Source organism: Sceloporus undulatus, chromosome 5 (assembly GCF_019175285.1).
Source record: "Sceloporus undulatus isolate JIND9_A2432 ecotype Alabama chromosome 5, SceUnd_v1.1, whole genome shotgun sequence".
Taxonomy (NCBI): Eukaryota; Metazoa; Chordata; class Lepidosauria; order Squamata; family Phrynosomatidae; genus Sceloporus; species Sceloporus undulatus.
In genome coordinates, this window is record NC_056526.1 from 99,471,867 (window position 1) to 99,491,365 (window position 19,499).

The 19,499-nt window shown below is 45.1% G+C and overlaps 1 protein-coding gene across 5 annotated transcripts in view; it reads left to right on the forward strand.

Annotated features, from left to right (window-relative positions):
- CRMP1 (collapsin response mediator protein 1) overlaps positions 1-19,499 on the forward strand; it is a 70,576-nt gene that overhangs the window by 20,660 nt on the left and 30,417 nt on the right. For all 5 annotated transcript variants that reach the window (XR_006104312.1, XM_042470897.1, XM_042470898.1 and 2 more), the window contains exons 5-7: positions 7,041-7,102; positions 9,923-10,003; positions 15,745-15,813. Coding sequence is in view for 4 of the 5 variants with exons in the window: in XM_042470897.1 (XP_042326831.1) it covers positions 7,041-7,102; positions 9,923-10,003; positions 15,745-15,813 (212 nt within the window). In the remaining variant the exon portion in view is untranslated. The remainder of the gene's footprint in view (positions 1-7,040; positions 7,103-9,922; positions 10,004-15,744; positions 15,814-19,499) is intronic.

The following is a 19,499-nucleotide window of genomic DNA, read 5'->3' on the forward strand; positions in this document are numbered from 1 at the left end:
TGCTTCCTTATTTGGGCATCCTCCAAATTTCCAAGCAGAGAGGGCTTTGCAGGCAAGTTGCTTTTTGTTCTTCCCCTCTTTCTCTTTCTCTTTCCCCTCCTTCTCTTCTTCTTGTTATTCCGGTTTTTCTTCTTCTCCTCCTCTTCCTCCTCTCCTTTTTCTTCCTTTCTCCCCCCTCCTCATCTTCTTTTTCTCTTTCTTCCTCTCTCTAAGCCCCCCTCCTCTTCTTCTCAGGGGTCCAGGGCTTCTCAAGGCTTTGCCCCCATTAGAATAGAAAAAAGGCTTTGGATCTGTCCCATAAATCCCTCCTAAGTTGAGACATACCTGGGAAAAAGAGGGGGTGAGGGGTTTGGGGGGGTTGGAGGGGGCAAGGAAAAGGTGGAAGGGGGGAATTCCTAAGAAGGCTTGGGAGTGAGAAATGTGGTTTTCAATGGCACAAAGGACTGCCTGTGATCTTGCAAATGCTATACCCGCTTGGAAGTGGAAAATGTAGTTTGCAATGGCACAAGGGTCTGCCTGTGATCTTGCAAATGTTATGCCTGCTTGGAAGTGGGAAATGTAGTTTGCAATGGCACAAGGGTTTGCTTGTGATCTTGCAAATGCTATGCCTGCTTGGAAGTGGGAAATGTAGTTTGCAATGGCACAAGGGACTGCCTGTGGTCTTGCAAATGCTATGCCTGCTTGGGAGTGGGAAATGTTCTTGTAGAATTGGCGGGGGGGGGGGTATTTGGCCAGAAAGAGAAGTACATTTCAGCCTTCTGTCTAGGAATAATGCCAAAATGTCCTCCATTTTGAGCATGCCTAAGAAACATGCATTTAGATTAACATTTTTTAAAAATCATCAATTTTTTCATGTGTCCTCCATTTTTAAAAACGTGTCCTACATTTGAAAATGTTGCCCTACATTTGTCCTACATTTGTCCCAGTTTGGAGGTCCTGCCTTATGGCAACCCTACCTGGAATCCTCCAGGAAAGGTGGTTTACATTTTAAATACTTTGAAGCTACTCCCTCAGCACTTCACTGTTTGATTTTTTAAATAAATAAATAAATCAGTTTTTCAAAACCAAAACTTTTTATTTCTTGGTTATTTTTGGAAATATGTATGGCTCCCACATGATCCCATGCCCAAAAAATTGGCCCTGGATCAGCTAGAGTTGCTCACTCATGGCCTAGATCATGTTTATGCTTATCTTGCAGAAGAGATATGTTGTAGCAGAATTGAGTGCACAGAGTATCATCCTAAACCTGCGTTAGGATGAAACAACCGGCAGCCTTGGAGCTTGCCAGGAATCCTGCTGTAGATGACAGCAAACTGGAGTCTGGTTTATCTCTAAAGAGGCACTTTATTTCTTAGAGTGGCTGAATAGAAAAGAACACACTAACAATACCTATATTGCATCCATCACCGACACAAACCCTCACTGTACAGTAGAGATCGTGACTTTATACAGTGGTACCCCGGGATACGAATTACCCAGCTTACGAATTTTTCGGGATACGAAAAAATCCCATAGGGATTTATTGTTTCGGCTTACGAAGGTTTTTTCGGGTTACGAAAAAACCCCGGCGCTGTTTTAAATGGAAAGGCCGCCACCGGAGGGCAGCAGAGAGCTATTTTTTTCCATTAGCGCCTATGGCAATTCAGGTTACGAAGGTTTTTCGGGTTACGAAATTAGCCGCGGAACGAATTAATTTCGTAACCCGAGGTACCACTGTATACATTTTTGCCATGCAGCCACTTTGCCCAACCTCTTGCTGTCATCATTTCCTGTGCCACTTGAATTATTGTCCTCCTTCCAGAATGACATTGCATATTTACATTAGTACTACATGCTCTCTGGCACACAATGACCTTATACTTCCAGTTGCCAACATGAGTCCCAGCTGCAACCAGTTCCCTGGTTAACAAGCAGTACGTGACCATTTGCCACACTGTCACATCTGGACATTTTCTTTTAGGCTTTATTTCCTAACATTCCCTCAAAAATGTACAGATGTATGGCAATATGTTTGTTTCTTCGTGACAAATTTGTGTTTAAGGTATACCTATGAGATGAGACAGTTGTTCATGCCTTTCCACTGGCAATGCTATGGTTAACATGTCAGCTATGTTGTCTTTTGTGTCAATGTATTCTAACTTTAGGATTCTATTTTGTACCATTTCCCTCACATTCTGGTACCTTACACTAATATACTTTGGCGACACTTTAAATTCTCTGTCTCTGACATTGCAGTACAGGATTGTGAATCCACATGCACTGCTGTTGGTTCTGTGCATCTCGCCCAAATCTTCAGGCAATTGACGTATCCACTGAATCTCCCCTGCCATTTCAGACAATGCTGCAAACTCTGCTTCAGTAGTACTCAATGCTACACAGTTTTGTTTTCTGCTTCTCTAAATTATTGGATTATTTGCATATTTCACCACTAGACCTGTCACTGATTTTTTTGTCAATTAATTCAGATGCAGAAGAACTTGCTCCCTTTCAAATATCTAAGCACATGCTTCAGTGCAGTCTAATCCTCAAGTTTAGGACTATTGACTTTTCTACTAAGAACTCCAACTGTAAAAGAACTGTCGGGCCTTGTGTTATTGCCAATAAACATCAAGCTACCTAACACACTTCTGAATAATTCTGGATTCTCAAATTCCTTCGTTGACTCACAGCTGGCATAACCAGGGGCCATTGGACAACTTTTGCACTTTGCAAACCGCTCTTTTCAATCAGCCCTTCAATCTTTTTCTTAGCAAACTTTTGCCATCCTCAGTCCATTCCACCTCAGTACCAAGATAATTCCATAGATTCCTTAAGTCTTTAAGAACAAACTTCTTGGACAATTCCTTTTGCACCAATTGCACTTCATGTTCTGACTTTTCTGAAACACACAAGTAATCCACATAAATTACCAGTGTTACCTGTCCCTCGGTGTACACACAAGCATCAGCAATGCTGTGTTATATCCAAGCTTCACAAGCTCGTCATGAATACACTGATTCCAGCATCTTGCACTTTGTTTCAGACCATACAATGCCTTATTTAATTTGTACACCTTCTTATCACTGTCTTTGTCAAACCCTTGTGGTTGCACCATGTATACTTGATTTTGCAGTCTCAAAATCAAAATGCCTTACAATTTTTCCTTGTCTAGCTGCCAAAGCTAACACTAATCTAAGACTTTCAGGCTTTGCTGTTGAAGAAAAAGTTTTATCAAAACTCTTAAATCTCTGCTGTGCAAAACCTTTTGCCACCAACCTGGCCTTGAATCTGTGGGTACCATCTGGCATTTACTTTCTTTTGTAAACCCACTTGCAACCAACAACTTTGTGATCTTTTGGCCTATCAACCACATCAAAAACCTCCTGTTCTACCAATGACAAATACTCTGTGTCGTTTTTTGTGGGTTTTTCAGGCTATGTGGTCATGTTCTAGAAGATTTTCTTCCTGACATTCCGCCAGCATCTGTGGCTGGCATCTTCAGAGAATGCTTGCCTGGAAAAAGTGGGTCTATATATACTGTGTGAGCCTGAGAATGCAGGAGTGATATGCATGTCTATTATTCTGTGCTGATGGTAGGCCTCAGGTTGGGAGGCTAATGCAAAGGAGGTTTAATGTCTGCTAATTGGTGATCATTATCTGCTGGGAAAGCCCTTGACTCTGAATGGTTTCCCATTTGCATTTGCTGAGTCCCTATTGCACTATTCCTCAGGACAGGTAGCCAAATTTTGTTCACTTTAAGGGTTTCTTCTTTCCGGTTGAAATTATCCAGATGTTTGTGGATTTCAGTGGCTTCCCTGTGCATCCTGACATGGTAGTGGTTGGCATGGTCCAGAATTTCAGTGTTTTCAAACAGTATTTTATGCCCAGGATGGTTTGTGGCATGTTCTGCTACTGCTGATTTTTCTGGCTGGCCCAGTCTGCAGTGTCTCTCGTGTTCCTTGATTCTTGTTTGCACACTGCGTTTGGTGGTCCCTATGTAGACTTATCCGCAGCTGCATGGTATGCGGTAAATTCCTGTGGCTGTGAGAGGATCTCTCTGGTCCTTGGCTGAGCGAAGCGTTTCATAGAATCATAGAATCATAGAGTTGGAAGAGACCACTAGGGCCATCCAGTCCAATCCCCTGCCATGCAGGAAATCCAAATCAAAACATCCCTGACAGATGACCATCCAGCCTCTGTTTAAAGACCTCCAAGGAAGGAGACTCTATCACCCTCCGAGGGAGTGCATTCCACTGTCGAACAGCCCTTACTGTCAGGAAGTTCCTCCTAATGTTCAGGTGGAATCTCTTTTCCTGTAGCTTGCATCCATTGTTCCGGGTCCTGTTCTCTGGAGCAGCAGAAAACAAGCTTGCTCCCTCCTCAATATGACATCCTTTCAAATATTTAAACAGGGCTATCATATCACCTCTTAACCTTCTTTTCTCCAGGCTAAACATCCCCAGCTCCCTAAGTCGTTCCTCATAGGGCATGGTTTCCAGACCCTTCATCATTTTTATCGCCCTCCTTTGGACACGCTCCAGTTTCTCAATGTCCTTTCTGAATTGTGGTGCCCAGAACTGGACACAATATTCTAGGTGGGGCCTGACCAGAGCAGAATACAGTGGCACTATTACTTCTCTTGATCTAGACACTATATTTCTATTGATGCAGCCTAAAATAGCATTGGCCTTTTTAGCTGCCGCATCACACTGTTCACTCATGTTCAACTTGTGGTCTACTTGGACTCCTAGATCCCTTTCACATGTAGTTTCATTCAGCCAGGTGTCACCCATCCTATATCTGTGCATTTTATTTTTCCGCCCTAAGTGCAATACCTTACATTTCTCTGTGTTGAATTTCATTTTGTTAGCTTTGGCCCAGCTTTCTAGTCTATTCAGGTCATTTTGAATCTTGATCCTGTCCTCTGGGGTATTAGCTATTCCCCCTAATTTGGTGTCATCTGCAAATTTGATAAGTATGCTCCCAATTCTGTCATCCAGGTCATTGATAAAGATGTTGAATAGCACTGGGCCCAGGACAGAGCCCTGTGGGACCCCACTGGTCACTTCTCTCCAGGATGAAAAGGAGCCATTGTTGAGCACCCTTTGGGTTCAGCCGGTCAACCAATTACAGATCCATGTAACAGTTCCTTTGTCTAGCCCACATTTTACCAGCTTGTTTGCAAGTATGTCATGGGAAACCTTGTCAAAGGCCTTACTGAAATCAAGATATACTATATCCACAGCATTCCCTTCATCTACCAAGCTGGTAATTTTATCAAAGAAAGAGATTAGGTTTGTCTGGCATGACTTGTTTCTCTGAAACCCATGTTGACTTTTTGTGATGATGGCATTGCCTTCTAGATGTTCACAGACTCTCTGTTTAATGATCTGCTCCAGAATCTTTCCTAGTACTGATGTCAGACTAACTGGACGATAATTGGTGGGATCCTCTTTTTTCCCCTTTTTGAAGATGGGGACAACGTTTGCCCTCCGCCAGTCTGCTGGGATCTCTCCTGTTTTCCAGGAGTTTTCAAAGATTATTGCTAATGGCTCCGATATTACATTTGCCAGTTCTTTTAATACCCTTGGATGGAGTTCATCTGGTCCCGGAGACTTAAATTCATTTAGAGGCTTTCTATACTGTCATTTGGGACGTCCTCCAGACGTCCCATTTTAAAAAAGGGGCGTCTCTTTTAGACGCCCCTGGGCCTAGTACGGACTGCGTCCGTACAAGATGGCGCCGGCCCTTCTACATGGCCGGCGCCATCTTTGCGTATCGGACGCTGAGCGTCCGTACGCGTCGCGTCCCTTGTGACTTAGCGAGTGCGCCCCTGGCGCCTCGCTACGTCGCAAACGCGACGGAAAAAGAAGCTCCATTTTGGAGCTTCTTTTTCAGTCCGCAGGGGAGCCGCGCCGTGTGGAGGCTCCGGCTCCCCCACGGACTAGCCGGCGGCGGCGGCAGACCGCCGCAAAGCAGCGGTCTGTACCCCACCTTAGATTAATAAGGTGTTCCTCTACTATCTCTTTACTTATTCTGTGCTGAAATTCCCCTATTCTGTCCTCTGCTCCATTATCCTCAGGTTGAGCACCCTTTTCTTTTTCTGAGAAGACTGAGGCAAAGAAGGTGTTGAGTAATTCTGCCTTTTCTCTGTCTTCTGTTAGCATTTTGCCATCTTCTCCACGAAGTGGCCCTACTGTTTCCTTCTTCTTCCTCTTGCTGCGGACATATCCAAAAAAGCCCTTTTTATTGTTCCTAACCTCTCTAGCAAGCCTGAGTTCGTTCTGCGCTTTAGCTTTTCTGACTTTACCCCTACACATGCCTGCTATTTCTTTGAATTCCTTTTTTGTGATTTCCCCCTTTTTCCATTTCTTATACATGTTCTGTTTCAAACTTAGCTCGTTTGCTGGATTTTCTTCGTTGGTTTGTAAACCATTTGCAGGTTGTGCTTCCTCACCGCTTTGCCTATTGTGTCTGTGACTCCTTTGATGTATGGTAAAAATACCTTCCCTTTGGGTGGCTGCTTGTCTTCACTCCTCTGGGTTTTCCTGGGCCTGACAGCCCTTCTGATGTAGCTGTTTCCAGAATATCCAACAAACATCAGTCTGTGACATTTTCCTTTAGGCTTTATTTCCCAACAAGATGGCCTTTAGGAGAATAATCATTTCCATATTATGAAACAGAAAATTTTAAACTGATTATTAGGGTTGGTGAAAGATCAGATCATTTTAACCAATGTTAATAGTAAGTAATGTTTTCTGTTGAAAACAACTATATATGTTTAATAGGTTACCATATCTATATTTATCTTACCTCCAGAACCTGGACCTGATTTAAGATGTCAAAGTAACATAATATACATCCAAAGTGTATAGAATGGTTGGATTACTAAGTTTAAAGCAGAAATATCCATCCTCACATAATTGGCTGAAGTCTGTCTAATATCTGCAGTGTTAAATGAAAATTGTACTGTTTTAATGTAATTATGCACAGTTATGCTAAAAATGATGTTGAAAAAAATATTAGCTTATATTAGTTAATATCTCTTTTTTCTGTAACAGGTGTTAATTCTTTCCAAGCCTACATGGTCTACAAAGATCTCTACCAAATGACTGACAGCCAGGTAATCTCCTTCATAGCTTTTTGCATCCCAGTAGTATTTCTAATAAAGAAACATGCTTTTACATTCAGCCTAAACTTGGGGTGCAGGGGGATAGGGGAGAGAATAATGCACCAGTCATGTCTTATTACCAATTCTGATAACAGAAGGTGATATTGATCTTCCATCTGTTAACTTTTCCATCATTGATTGGCTGAAACTAAAAAACAAAAAACAAAAACAAATTAACATACGTGCTCTATGATTATGATAGAATGTCCTTATAATATACAATATGCAAAGGGATCTTGTAGCACCTTTGAGACTAAGCCATTTGTGTGTGAGAATGTCCATTCAAATTCAACACCTTGTGAGTATGGAGATGAGGTGACCAGTTCAGTTTTAACAATGGCTTTTGGGGGACAAAAGCAGGAGGAAGGTTGTTGCATAAAGACAAGGAGAGTAGATAACCATAGTAATGAGTACTGGAATGTAGTTGTGGGAAACGGAGATAATGGTTTCCTGGCTACAATACAGTATCTAATCCCCATCCTCATGAGACATGAAAAATGCATATGAGGAAAGAGACTTAAGTCTGTGAAAGCTCATGCTGTTAATTTCTTTCTTTCAATTAGTCTCAAAGGTGCTACAAGATCTCTTTCCATACTGATTTTACAGACTAACATGGCTAAATCTTTGTATTCCAGCCTCATGAGGGCATCCTTGACCAGTTCATCACATACCCCTCTGTTTCCAAGACTATATTCCAATTTTCATTCACATGGTTATCTACTCTCCTTGGCTTTATGCAACAGCCTTCCTTCTCCCTTTGTCCCCCAACAATGACAATTAAAACTGAAATGGTCACCTCATCACATTGAACTGTCATTCTCACACACAAACAGCTTATATAGGTCTGTCTCTGCATTCTCCACTACAAACATGTGCCTGAGTAAGTAGGCTCAAGTCTACAAAAGCTCATGCTGTCAACTTATTTCTTTCAAAGGAACTACAAGACTTTTTTGTATATTGATTTTCCAGACTAACACAGCTATGTCTTTGAATTCTACCATCTTATAACAGCTTATGCAGAGCAGGCTACAAAAGATAAGTTATAAGCAAGTATAATATGTGACACTGGACAAAATACTGATCATGGAGATCTGTATACTCTTATGGATGAGGATTAGGATGATGTGAGTGGGTAATCCTACCTTCTTCTCAGTATATTTGTTTTTCACAAGTTAACATATGTGATGCATGGGTTCATAAATAATTAATTAATGGTAACCCTTGCTACATTTCAAGGTGTCCACTTTTTCTGTTTACATATAGACCTCAGACAAACAGTACATTCAAGTAATTATGTTTTCTAATTACAGCAATTCAAAAGAATCATAGAGTTGGAAAGGAAGGACCATCTAGTCCAATATAAAAGTTAAAGCACTCCCATGTGGCCATCCAACCTCTGTTTAAAGGCCTCCAGAGCAGCTAGGAAGCATCTTGCTGTTTTTAAAAATGTTATTATTACAGAATGAACAGAAGAATGAAATTACATGACACCTACCATCAATATGACTAATTAAGAAGATATGACAAATAAGAACAATATGGCAAATGAGAAAAAAGAAATCCATATCTTTGGAATAGCGGTATATAAATAAAACAAATTATATACCTAATACAGATTTCTCTGTCTCTGTGTTTTTAAAGGCTCTATAAATGCTATTGGATGCCCCTTTTGCAATTTAAAATGAAGAGCATGGATTGCAAATCAATATTGCAGTTCCTTTTTGTCCACCCTCATAGTAGTAGGGGTCACCTACAGTCAGATTGATGTTTGAGGTACACAGTTTGTTTGTTTTTTAAAAAAAACATATTGACTTGTTGAATTGGGCCACTTACACTAGTTTAAAACAGTGAGCTAATCGTTATGAAATGCAGTGTATTTATTGCTTGTTCATAAAATCCAATTTGTCCAACCAGTCCCAGTTCTCTTAACTTCTCTTTATAGATCTTAATGTTCACAATGGAAAAGTTTCTACACTAGTATAATTATCATAATGATTTGTTTTTAAAAGATCAGTGGAGAAAAGTAACAGCGGTTTCTGGTTTTATTTATTGTCATTTTCATTAAATTTGATAAGTTCATTAGCAATCAAGACAGTAAACAATCAGTTAATAAAAAATATTACAGTACCAGTAATTTCAGGGCATCACATTCATTGTGTCCATATTATTAAAAGAGGGAATCTGATGAGTAAGTGGAAACAAAAATCCTGCATATTTGTTAATGCAGTCTATGAAAGGAAATCAGGATTTGGGGGGCGGGGGGGAACTGTCACTATTAGGCCTTTGGCCATTCTCATGTTGTAGATCAGTTTTTCCATAAATAAAGAGTTCAAAACATTTTCCCACCTGAAAAAAATGTCCTCTTTCCAGATTTTTGTAATTATGTAATTTTCAGCAAGGAAAATTAACATTTCAGCAAGGAAAAACATTACAAGGAGTAGCAGTACTGCAAATGTCTGCTACTACTTCCATTTATGTCCTTGTGTGAGCTTAAATGTATCTAATGAGCAGGTTTCCCCCCTTTTTAATAACTGCAACTAGTTTTCAAGCAGAATCAGGATTATGACATGCAGAAGGAAAGGCACTATAGCTCTTTAAAGAACAAAAGTTGTGCACACTAAATGCATTCAACATTTTATGTAAATCAACTCAGCTTGTTCATTTTGTTCTTGCTTCTTCTGTGTGACAAAGATTAGGAATTGCTTTCCCTTTCCAACTCTGAAAAATGATGCTGTTGCTGACTGTTTCTCTCTCTCTCTGTATTGTACATAGCTTTATGAAGCCTTTACTTTTCTGAAAAGTCTTGGAACTGTAGTCATGGTCCATGCTGAAAATGGAGATTTGATAGCTCAGGTAAAAGAAATGTTTTCTTTTATTTTCAATTTTCTTTTTAATCCTGTGATGCTTTAAAGTAATTTGTTTTTTCTCCAGGCACTCTCCCATTTCTCTAAAGAGATTCTGTATCTAAAAGCTTGAGCCCATTTTACCATTGAGCCTTTTATAAATTCTACTTCTGAATTCCTTGATATTAATAAATGATAAATTTTGGCTATCTTGTTTTTATCCTGGGACCATAATATTTTCTCAAATTCATTTGGGGGTCTCTTCAAAATCCTCTGTATATAGGTCTTCAATAAATTTTCTCTTAATTTGCAAATAGTTTAGCTTCTTTCCTCAATTTGTAAGCCAACCATTTTCCAGGTTTGTTAGCAGATTAAAAACATCTAAACTTTAAATATCGAAGGGGGGGATACGGGGAAGAAGGGATGGTGAGACGCCCCCCTTCTTTGTCCTTAACAGAAGCCGCAACCAAATGGTGTGGCCTCCGGGAGCTTTAAAAAGAACCTGCTCCCGGCAGGTTCTTAGGGCGCGCGTGTGGTGCCAGTGACATGCTTGCTGATGATGTCCGCGAGGTGCAGCACTGTTTGGATGCTGCACCACGTGTACATCATCGTGGTGACCCCCGTGTAGATGGGGGCAAGCTATTATGGTGTAGTAGGGTTTGGGAGTGTGTGGATGCTCCACTCTCCTGAGCCCTAAAATCGGCCCCAGGCTTTGATACCCAGACTTTGCGCCAGTCTGTACCAGGCTGAAGTTTCTTTGCAATTTCTTCACCGTCAACATATCTAGCTGCAGAATGTACTATCCTTATTTCATGTTGTAGTTTTGAATTTTTAGGTGAACTTCTCAAATCGTTTTCTCTTCTGTACTTTTGCTAAAAAAAGCCCAAACCCAAAACATTAAACCAGTTTTTTCTATATATAATAAAATACTCCAGAAATATATTTCACCAGCAAAGTACCGACTACTTTGATTCCAGTGACCAGCTAACTTCTCCCTATTGATAAGGATGAGGTCTAGGAATTCCAATACCCTTGCTCCTTCCACTACAGTTTGAAAGAGGAAATTATCTATAAGGCACATCACAATTTGTTGGAGAGTCTGTGCTTAACAGAGTTAGTATGCCAGGGGAATAGACATTACCTGTGATTAAAAATTACTGCATCTTTCTTAGATTTGTTTCTGAAAGGCATCAACCTCCACTTCTTGTTGGCCTGTAGTAGAGTTTGAGTGGTATAGTGGTTTAAGTATTGAACCAGGGTACTGGGAGATTAGGGTTCAAATTAAAGTTTACCATGGAATCCCCTGGGTGACCTTGGGCAAGTCACATTCTCTTGGACTCAGGGGATGGCAAAGGCACAAGAGAAAATAAGTGGGGCACCTGAAGAAACTTGCCAAGGAAACCCTGTGACAAGCAGCCACCCAAAGGGAAAGTATTTTTACCATACATCAAAGGAGTCACAGACAGAATAGGCAAAGTGGTGAGTAAGCACAACCTGCAAATGGTTTACAAACTGACAAAGAAAACTGAGCAAATGCTTCGCTCAGCCAAGGACCAGAGAGACCCTCTCACAGCCGCAGGAGTTTACCGCATACCATGCAGCTGCGGACAAATCTACATAGGGACCACCAAACACAGTGTGCAAACAAGAATCAAGGAACACGAGAGACACTGCAGACTGGGCCATCCAGAAAAATCAGCAGTAGCAGAACATGCCACAAACCATCCTGGGCATAAAATATGGTTTGAAAACACTGAAATTCTGGACCATGCCCACCACTACCATGTCAGGATTCACAGGGAAGCCTTTGAAATCTACAAACATCTGGATAATTTCAACTGGAAAGAAGAAACCCTTAAAGTGAACAAAATTTGGCTACCAGTCCTGAGGAATAGCAAAATAAGGACTCAGCAAATGCAAATGGGAAACCACTCAGAGTGAGGGGCTTTCCCAGCAGATAATGATCACCAATTAGCAGATATAAATCCTCTTTTGAATTAGCCTCCCAGCCTGAGGCCTACCATAAGCACAGAACAATAGACATGCAAATCACTCCTGCATTCCCACTTATATAGACCCACTTTTTCCAGGCAAGCATTCTCTGAAGATGCCAGCCACAAATGCTGATAAAACGTCAGGAAGAAAATCTTATAGAACATGGCCACATAGCCTGAAAAACTATGTTTACCTCCCTGCATTAGGACTTAAAGCTCATCTTGTTTGTTTTACAAACTATGCGGACTGATCTATAGAAATCTGAAGACTTGTTTGTTCTCATCTATTAATTTCCTTTCAGCTATATTCTGGATTCCATTCTATCTCTCAGTTTTGCCTCTAGAATTCAAATCCTTATATTTAGAGCTTGTATTTGGACTGGTGCTTAAATTCTTAACTTCAACCCTCCCAGGGATTTAGTTTGAAGTTGTCTTGATCAGACTTGTGATGCTGCTACCAAAGATATTATTTCCAGCTTTGTGAGGTGCAATTCATTTGTAGCTGGTAGTTCTCTGTCTAAGAAATGAAGACCATAGTTCCAGAAGACAAACCTCTCCTGTCTAAATCATTTACATAGTCAGTCCTTTGTTGGAGCATAGAGAGACGCGCTGAGTCCACTACAACCATGTGCAGAGTTAATCCACGCAGGCAGGACGCCACGAGAAGGCTCTTGGAGAGACGTCTGCAAAGGCTTCAGACTGAGAAGGAAAAATTCCTCCCACTCAGGATTGACCAGTCTTGAGTTCCCAGCTTGCAGAAATAAACACTGCTGGACAGCAAGGCTCTCTCAAACATGAGGGCTTTAATAACTTGTTGCAAGCTATTTACAAGATCGCACAGAGTATTAGACAGCCGTCTTGGGTACTCACAGCTCTATATATAGACAAAATGCTTTGCCAGTCACTGAGCACAACAACCCAACACCCTCTCCCTTTTATAGGTGGTCTTCTGTGAAGTCATGCGGTGTCTTGCCACCAATGAACTCTTGCTTGTTTCATCCCCAGTGCAGGTTGCATCATACCATTGCCCATGATGCACTGCTGGCTGACCTCACCTACTTGCACGTTTTATCAGCTGTCCCATGATGCACAGCTCCCAAATGCTGACTCATGCACACCTGCCACTTGAACTGTGATAACCTCTTTTCCAGTCCCCCCTAGTGGCCACATCTATGTCATTTCCAGGCCAAGTGTGCCACATGGTCCTGACATTCTCCTCCAAATGACATGTGGTGTGTCCCATGTGTCATTCACATTTGTGTCATGTGTGATGTAGTCCTGACTGTGTGTGTGTACCATCCCTGTTAGCCATCCATGTGTGATGTCCCACAGGTGTCTGCTATGTGCAATGTTTGTAATGTTGTTCCAAGAACCAACACGCTGCAGCCTAAGCTCCCCATTCTGCACTAGCCTTCTGACTCTTGATATCACCCCACAATCTACCAAGTCCTACATCTCCAGAGTCCAAAACTCTGCCATGCCTCCAGCATGTCTGTGAACTCCTGTTCACATTAGTTGCAGTGCCACAGTGCTCCCCTAGACTTTCTGCCAACTGTCTAGCCCACTGTCCAGCACTCTTACCACCAGACAACGCAGCAACCTCTGCATCTGTTGTCCCAGGTGACTTGCAACTCTGCCTTTCTGACCTCCAGCTGATGAGACCCCCCAGGGCAACTGGTTGTCAGATCAGTCCCTGACTCTCTATCTGCTGCTGTCCTAGATGCTGTGGATCCATGGACCCATGTCCCAATCCACCCAGCTCTGACAACTCACATGTCAAGCTCCAGCATCCAGCACTCACTGGCACATCCAGTCTCTGGCGCACCCTGAAACCTCTGTCCTGGTTTCTGCCACTCCAGATCCTCCTGCCTTGGGATCCTGTCTGATGTCCAGCAAACCTCTCTCGATCTCTGTGCCAACTTTCCTTGCACCAGTCTGATCTCTGCTGATCCCTGGCTGCAATGCACAAACCTTTCCTTGTTTCTTGATAGCCCATGCCAGCCACACTCCAGGCTCTGGCCTCCCTGGTGCTATCCGGCTTAAACTTCTTCTGCCTGTCTCTAGCCTTACAGGCCTGGCCAACACACCAAACACATCCTGGCTCCACTCTGCCACACACATCTGAGCTCTGGCTCCTTTCCACCCCTCTTGCTCAGTTCATGTCCCCCTGAACTTTTCTTGGGTGTTACCTGTTTTCCCAACCACCATCATATAAGAGGCCTGTGCCTGTTTTACCACAAAAAACTTGCCCTTCTGAGACCTCATGGGAATCAGGAATGTGCCTTGACCACCCTCAGTGTCATTGCCACTAACACTGGCTTGAGTGTCTTGTTTCTGAGCCTCAACCTGCTCTTCCTTTACTGTCTCTTGCTTTGGTGTCTCGGTGTGTGGTTGTGTCTGTGGTTGTGTGTCAACTGAAGTGCTAGGCTCCTTTGAAGTGCCTTGTTGATGTGGACCACTAGGCTGATGTGAAGTGCCTGGTTCCTCATCCTTCACATCCCTGGATGTATTTACCCCTCCATTTCCATTGTTTGTGTTAGCACCAATGTTTTTCCGCTTCACAATGACATTCTGGTTAGGGTAAACTTTCTCCCCTTGCATTTCTGGTGTACAGAACCCTTTTACCACTGTAGTGAGGGGGTGCCCTTAAGAGAGAGGGCTGAAGGGGCTAATGAGGGTCAGGTGGAGCAGGAAGGGCAGGAGGCAGAGCCAGGGACAGGAGGAGCCAGCTCTGGGGAAATAAGAGCAGGAGCGAGGCGACTGGGAGGAGGAACACGTGGCGGAAGAGGAGGATGGGGAGTTGCGGTCGGAGAAGGGAGAGAGGAGGTAAAGCGTAAGCCGATAAGGAACGGGGCCCCAGCGATATTACAGGCCAGTTCAGGGGCCCGACGGAAGGGACCCCATGAGGAGGTTTCCCTGCGAGACCCACGATTAGAAGGGGAGTTTCCCTTCCCGGACGCTGAGAGTTGGGGTGGAGGAAAAGAGGACTCCCTGGGGGGCGCCTGGTGGGACCCCAAGGGAGAGCAGTGGCAAACTGGCCCCGAACCTCGGGAGAAGGAGAAGGCTGACCTAGACCACTGGAGAAGCATTCCGGAGGAAGACCCTCGTCAGGGAGCCAAGAGGTCGACAAAGACGTCTAAAAGGGGGAAGCCGTGGCTTGGGCCCCACTGGGACTTATAGTTTGCTCACAGGCTGGGAACCAGCCCGGGTGTTGGGGTCTTGGGGAAAGTTGAAGAGTTGTTATTAAAAGTTGGTTTGCTTGCAACGTGCCTTAAAGTTTGTTACCGCCTCCGGGCTAACAAGGAGGGAGGAGTCAAGGAAGAGCGCTCATTATGCAGCCAGCTACCCCAGCCCCGCCCACAACCACCCATCAAAAACCTGTATTTATTCCCCTCATAGCCCATGAAATGCAGCATTTGGCTCTTGGGCTCATTCTTGTTCCGAAACTGAGGAGGAATAAGTACTGAGGCATACTGGCCAAAAACCCTCAAGTACTTCAGGTTGGGTGCTCTGCCATATAATAAGAAAAATGGAGTTTGGTTGATTACACTGCACCTATTTATTATGTGGCGAGCTGCTTTTGTTGCCTCAGCCCACAAACTCGGCGCGCCCCAGAATCCTCTAGCATACAGTCTCTCATTTGGTTAATCATCCCAATCCTGCATTTGTCTGAAACAATTGTACAGTCTTACTTGTTATTCAGGATCACATTAGTCTAAAGCTGTAGAAAATTGTAATGTTCTTGTTTTCTCTTCAGGAACAAAAGCGCATGCTGGAAATGGGAATTACTGGACCTGAAGGACATGCCTTAAGCAGACCTGAAGAGGTGAGAGTTGCAGTCTGTTTAAGTGTTGTAGCAGCTGTGTGTTAAAATGAACACCTCCCCCCTTGCATAAAAAAAGGTGAAGTCTAGGAAACTAAATTTGAAATCAGTCAGCACTTCACAGCTTTTATGCTTCTATGAAAACATAGCCTTGCTGTAGAATGTCTCGCTAAAAATTGAGCTGTAACATTTACACTGCTGATATTTGTAGAAGAAAGATGTAGAGTTCTTGAAGAAGTCCCAGCAGACTGAAGGAGGGCAAATATTGTCCTCATGTACAAAAAGAGAGAAAAAGAGGACCCAAACAATTACTATCCACTCAGCCTCATGCCAACACCAAGATAGATTCTAGAGCAGATCATTAAACAGACTGTCGCTAAGCACTTAGCAAGGTCTATCATGATCACTAAAAGTCAACATGGATTTTTTTTTCAAAAACAAGTCATGCCAGACTAATCTCTTTATTTGATAAAGCTACAAGCTTGGTAGATGACAGGAATGCTGTGGATCTGATGTATCTTGATTTCAGTCAGGCCTTTGACAAGATCCCCTGTGGTATTTTCTGCAAAAAAGCTAGTTAAGTGGACATATAGTTGGTTGACATACCAAACCCAAAGGGTGCTTACCAATGGCTTCTCTTCATCCTGGAGAGAAGTGACTAGTGGATCACAACATCTTTTTCATCTACTTGAATGATAAAATAAAGGCATGCTTATCAAATTTGCAGATGACACCAAATCAGGAGGGGTAGCTAATATCCCAGAGGAGAGGATCAGAATTCAAAATGACCATAACCAATTAGAGAAATGGGCTAGAACTAACAACATGAATTTCAACAGGGAAAAATGAAAGGCACTACACAAGCAGAAAAAAATGAAATGTGCATGTAAGGGATGGGTGACGCATGGCCTGACAACAGTACAGTATATGCAAAAGGAATCTAGATTTCTTCTTCGTGGTCTCTGCGAATCATACAAATGGGTTTCACTGCGCCTGCGCAGTGCTGCTCGGAACCTACTGGAATCACTGGGCAGAGTTAACTCTGCAACATATTGAAACTTTTTGGCGGTAACTCCGCCCACCCGTTATAAGGCCCCTGCCTTCCCGCTCTTTTCCCCAGTTCCTTTTTTCCGCCGCGCTAGCTGCTTCAGGGAACTTTCGCTTGCTTTGCTTGCTTGGAATCACTCTCGTTTTTGACCTCGGACTGTACTCTTGACCATTCTTTGTCTCCCGCCCCTGGTAACTTCGGACTTTCGGACTGTTGACCTCGTTTTCGGATTCTCCTCTGGTTTTGTCGACCTTGGAAATGCCTGCACCTTTCAAAAAGTGCGACATTTGCGGGGGCAAGGTGCTCGTTCAAGACCCGCACTCCTCCTCCCTGCTGTGCCTTGGCAAGAACCATGACACCAAGACCTGCCTGCTCTGCAGATCCCTCTCGTCCCAGGCCCCCACAAGTCTTCGGGGACTGAGGGTACTGAGCCGACCTCCAAACCGGTGAGGAAATCGGAGGGCTCGCGTCCGAAGAAGGCTACCGAGCCGGAGGTCCATCTCGCCTCGCCTTCACCCTCCAAGGCATCCAAGGCATCGCGCCATGCTCCGAAGCCAAAAGAGCTGGCTGGGCCTGTGGAAGGGGCAAAGTCTCCAAGGCCTTCGTCGTCGGCAGGACAACCGCTTCTTCCCGGCAGAGGAGGTCCCAAAGTCTGGGAAGAAGAGACACCATGACATGTCAGGTCGAGATCCTGCCCCGAAGAAGCCCAAGCCTTCCAAGGATCGGCCCGCATCCGACCCACCGAAGGCAAATGATAAGAAGCGCTCCCCTACAAAACAGGGCCGCTCTGCCACTTCAAAGACTCCGCGCGATCCGGAATCTGTGCCAGGGGGTCGACACACTCCGGTACCGGACACGCCAACGCCTCAGCCCACCATGGACTTTGTCCACGGGACGGAAGACACTGTTCTTCACTCGCCGGAACACCGGTCGCCTTCCCACGCTGGGACCGACAACGATGATGATCGGCCCCACAGACAGGAGATACCGGACCTGTTCTTTGATTCCCAGTCTGGCCGGTACTACTTGTCAGTTTCGGAGGACAAGGTGGTGAGGGAGTTCACCAGGCTGAACCCCCATCTTACAAGTCACGGCACCTCGTCGAGACCGGTCCCGACCGTGTCCGTCTTCGAGAGATCTCCATCTCCACTTCGCAGGCGTTCGCAGTCCTCGACGGACTTCATCCCAACCCGACCGAGATCTCAAGTCAGAGTGACAGACCCCCTCCCCTCTGACTTGGACTCCGACGAGGAACCCTTGCTCCGGTCTGAAGCCCCTTCCGACGAGGATGTCCTCTCGGGGTCGGCCTCGCCCCAGAGGATGCACAATCCCGAGCTGTCTTCCCCGTCGGACGACGTCCGGTCGTTCACCAAGCACGTCGTCAAGATGGCAAGAGCTCTTGACATTGAGCTCGCCTCTCCGGAAGACGACGCGGAGGACCTGGTAGAGCGTCGGGTGCACGGACGAGTGCCTACTCCGCCTTGCCTGCCTCTCCTCCCTTCGCTCCAGACCATCGTGAAGAGGTCCTGGGACTCCCCAGCCACCCTGTCGGCGCCCTCCCACAAGGTAGAGTCGCTCTACAGAGTCGCCCCGGCGAGCTGTCCTTGGTTGGCCGACCACCCGAGGCCAAACTCTGCGATTGTGGAGGGAGCCCAACACAGTTTCGTCCCGAAACAGGCGACCTCCCCCGTCGACCGGGAGGCAAAGAAGATAGATGGACTGGCCAAAAAGACCTACTTGGCATCGGCCCCCGGAGTCAAGGCTGCCAATTATACCGCCTGCATGGGGGCCTACATCCAGACCCTCATGGAACGGATCTCCCCCCTCGTCCCGGACGTCCCAGATGACATCCAGAGGCAGCTGGTGGAGATCAGGGACGAGGCTCATTCCATTGGGAGTTGGCTCATCACCACTTCCAGGAATATGGCGGACTGCTCCAGGAGGGCCATGTCCGCATCCATGGCACTCAGACGCCACGCCTGGTTGAGAGCCTCCGACCTCAACCCTACGGTCAGGGCGGCCATCGAGGACATGCCGCTCGACGGGACCGGGCTCTTCCATGCCAAGACCGACGACCGCCTGAACCGCAAGTTCAGGATGAAGGCGGCGGCGAAGAAGCATGGCATGTCTTCGGCATCGGCCTCTCCGTTCCAGAAGCGTCAGCGCCCGTGGCAGCCGCAAGGTCAGTCACAGGGGACCTTCTCCCAGGATCGGCAGTCCCAGCAGCAGGGCTCCCAGAGACACCGCTTCCCCTCGCAGTCTTCCTCCTCCTCTGGCTGTCGCAACTTCCCGCCTCGGTACCGCAAGTCCCGCCGGCAGGACGCCGACCAGGGGAAGAAGAGAGCCTGAAGGGACGCAGCGCGCTTCGTCTCTCCTTCACCCCTCTTCTTTTTGGACATTCTGAGGCCCTTTGTTAACACCTGGGCCTCTATAACATCGGACTCGTGGGTTCTCAACATCGTCCGTAGGGGATACGCCCTTGAGTTCCAAGAGCTCCCTCCAACTGGAGCCTTCATGTCCACTCCCCCCTCGGACACCCTTCTCGACGAAGTGCGCGCCTTGCTTGGTAAAGGGGCAATCTCCCCTCTGCCGCCCGACCAATGTCCTCGGGCCTTTTTCTCCAGGTACTTCACGGTACCGA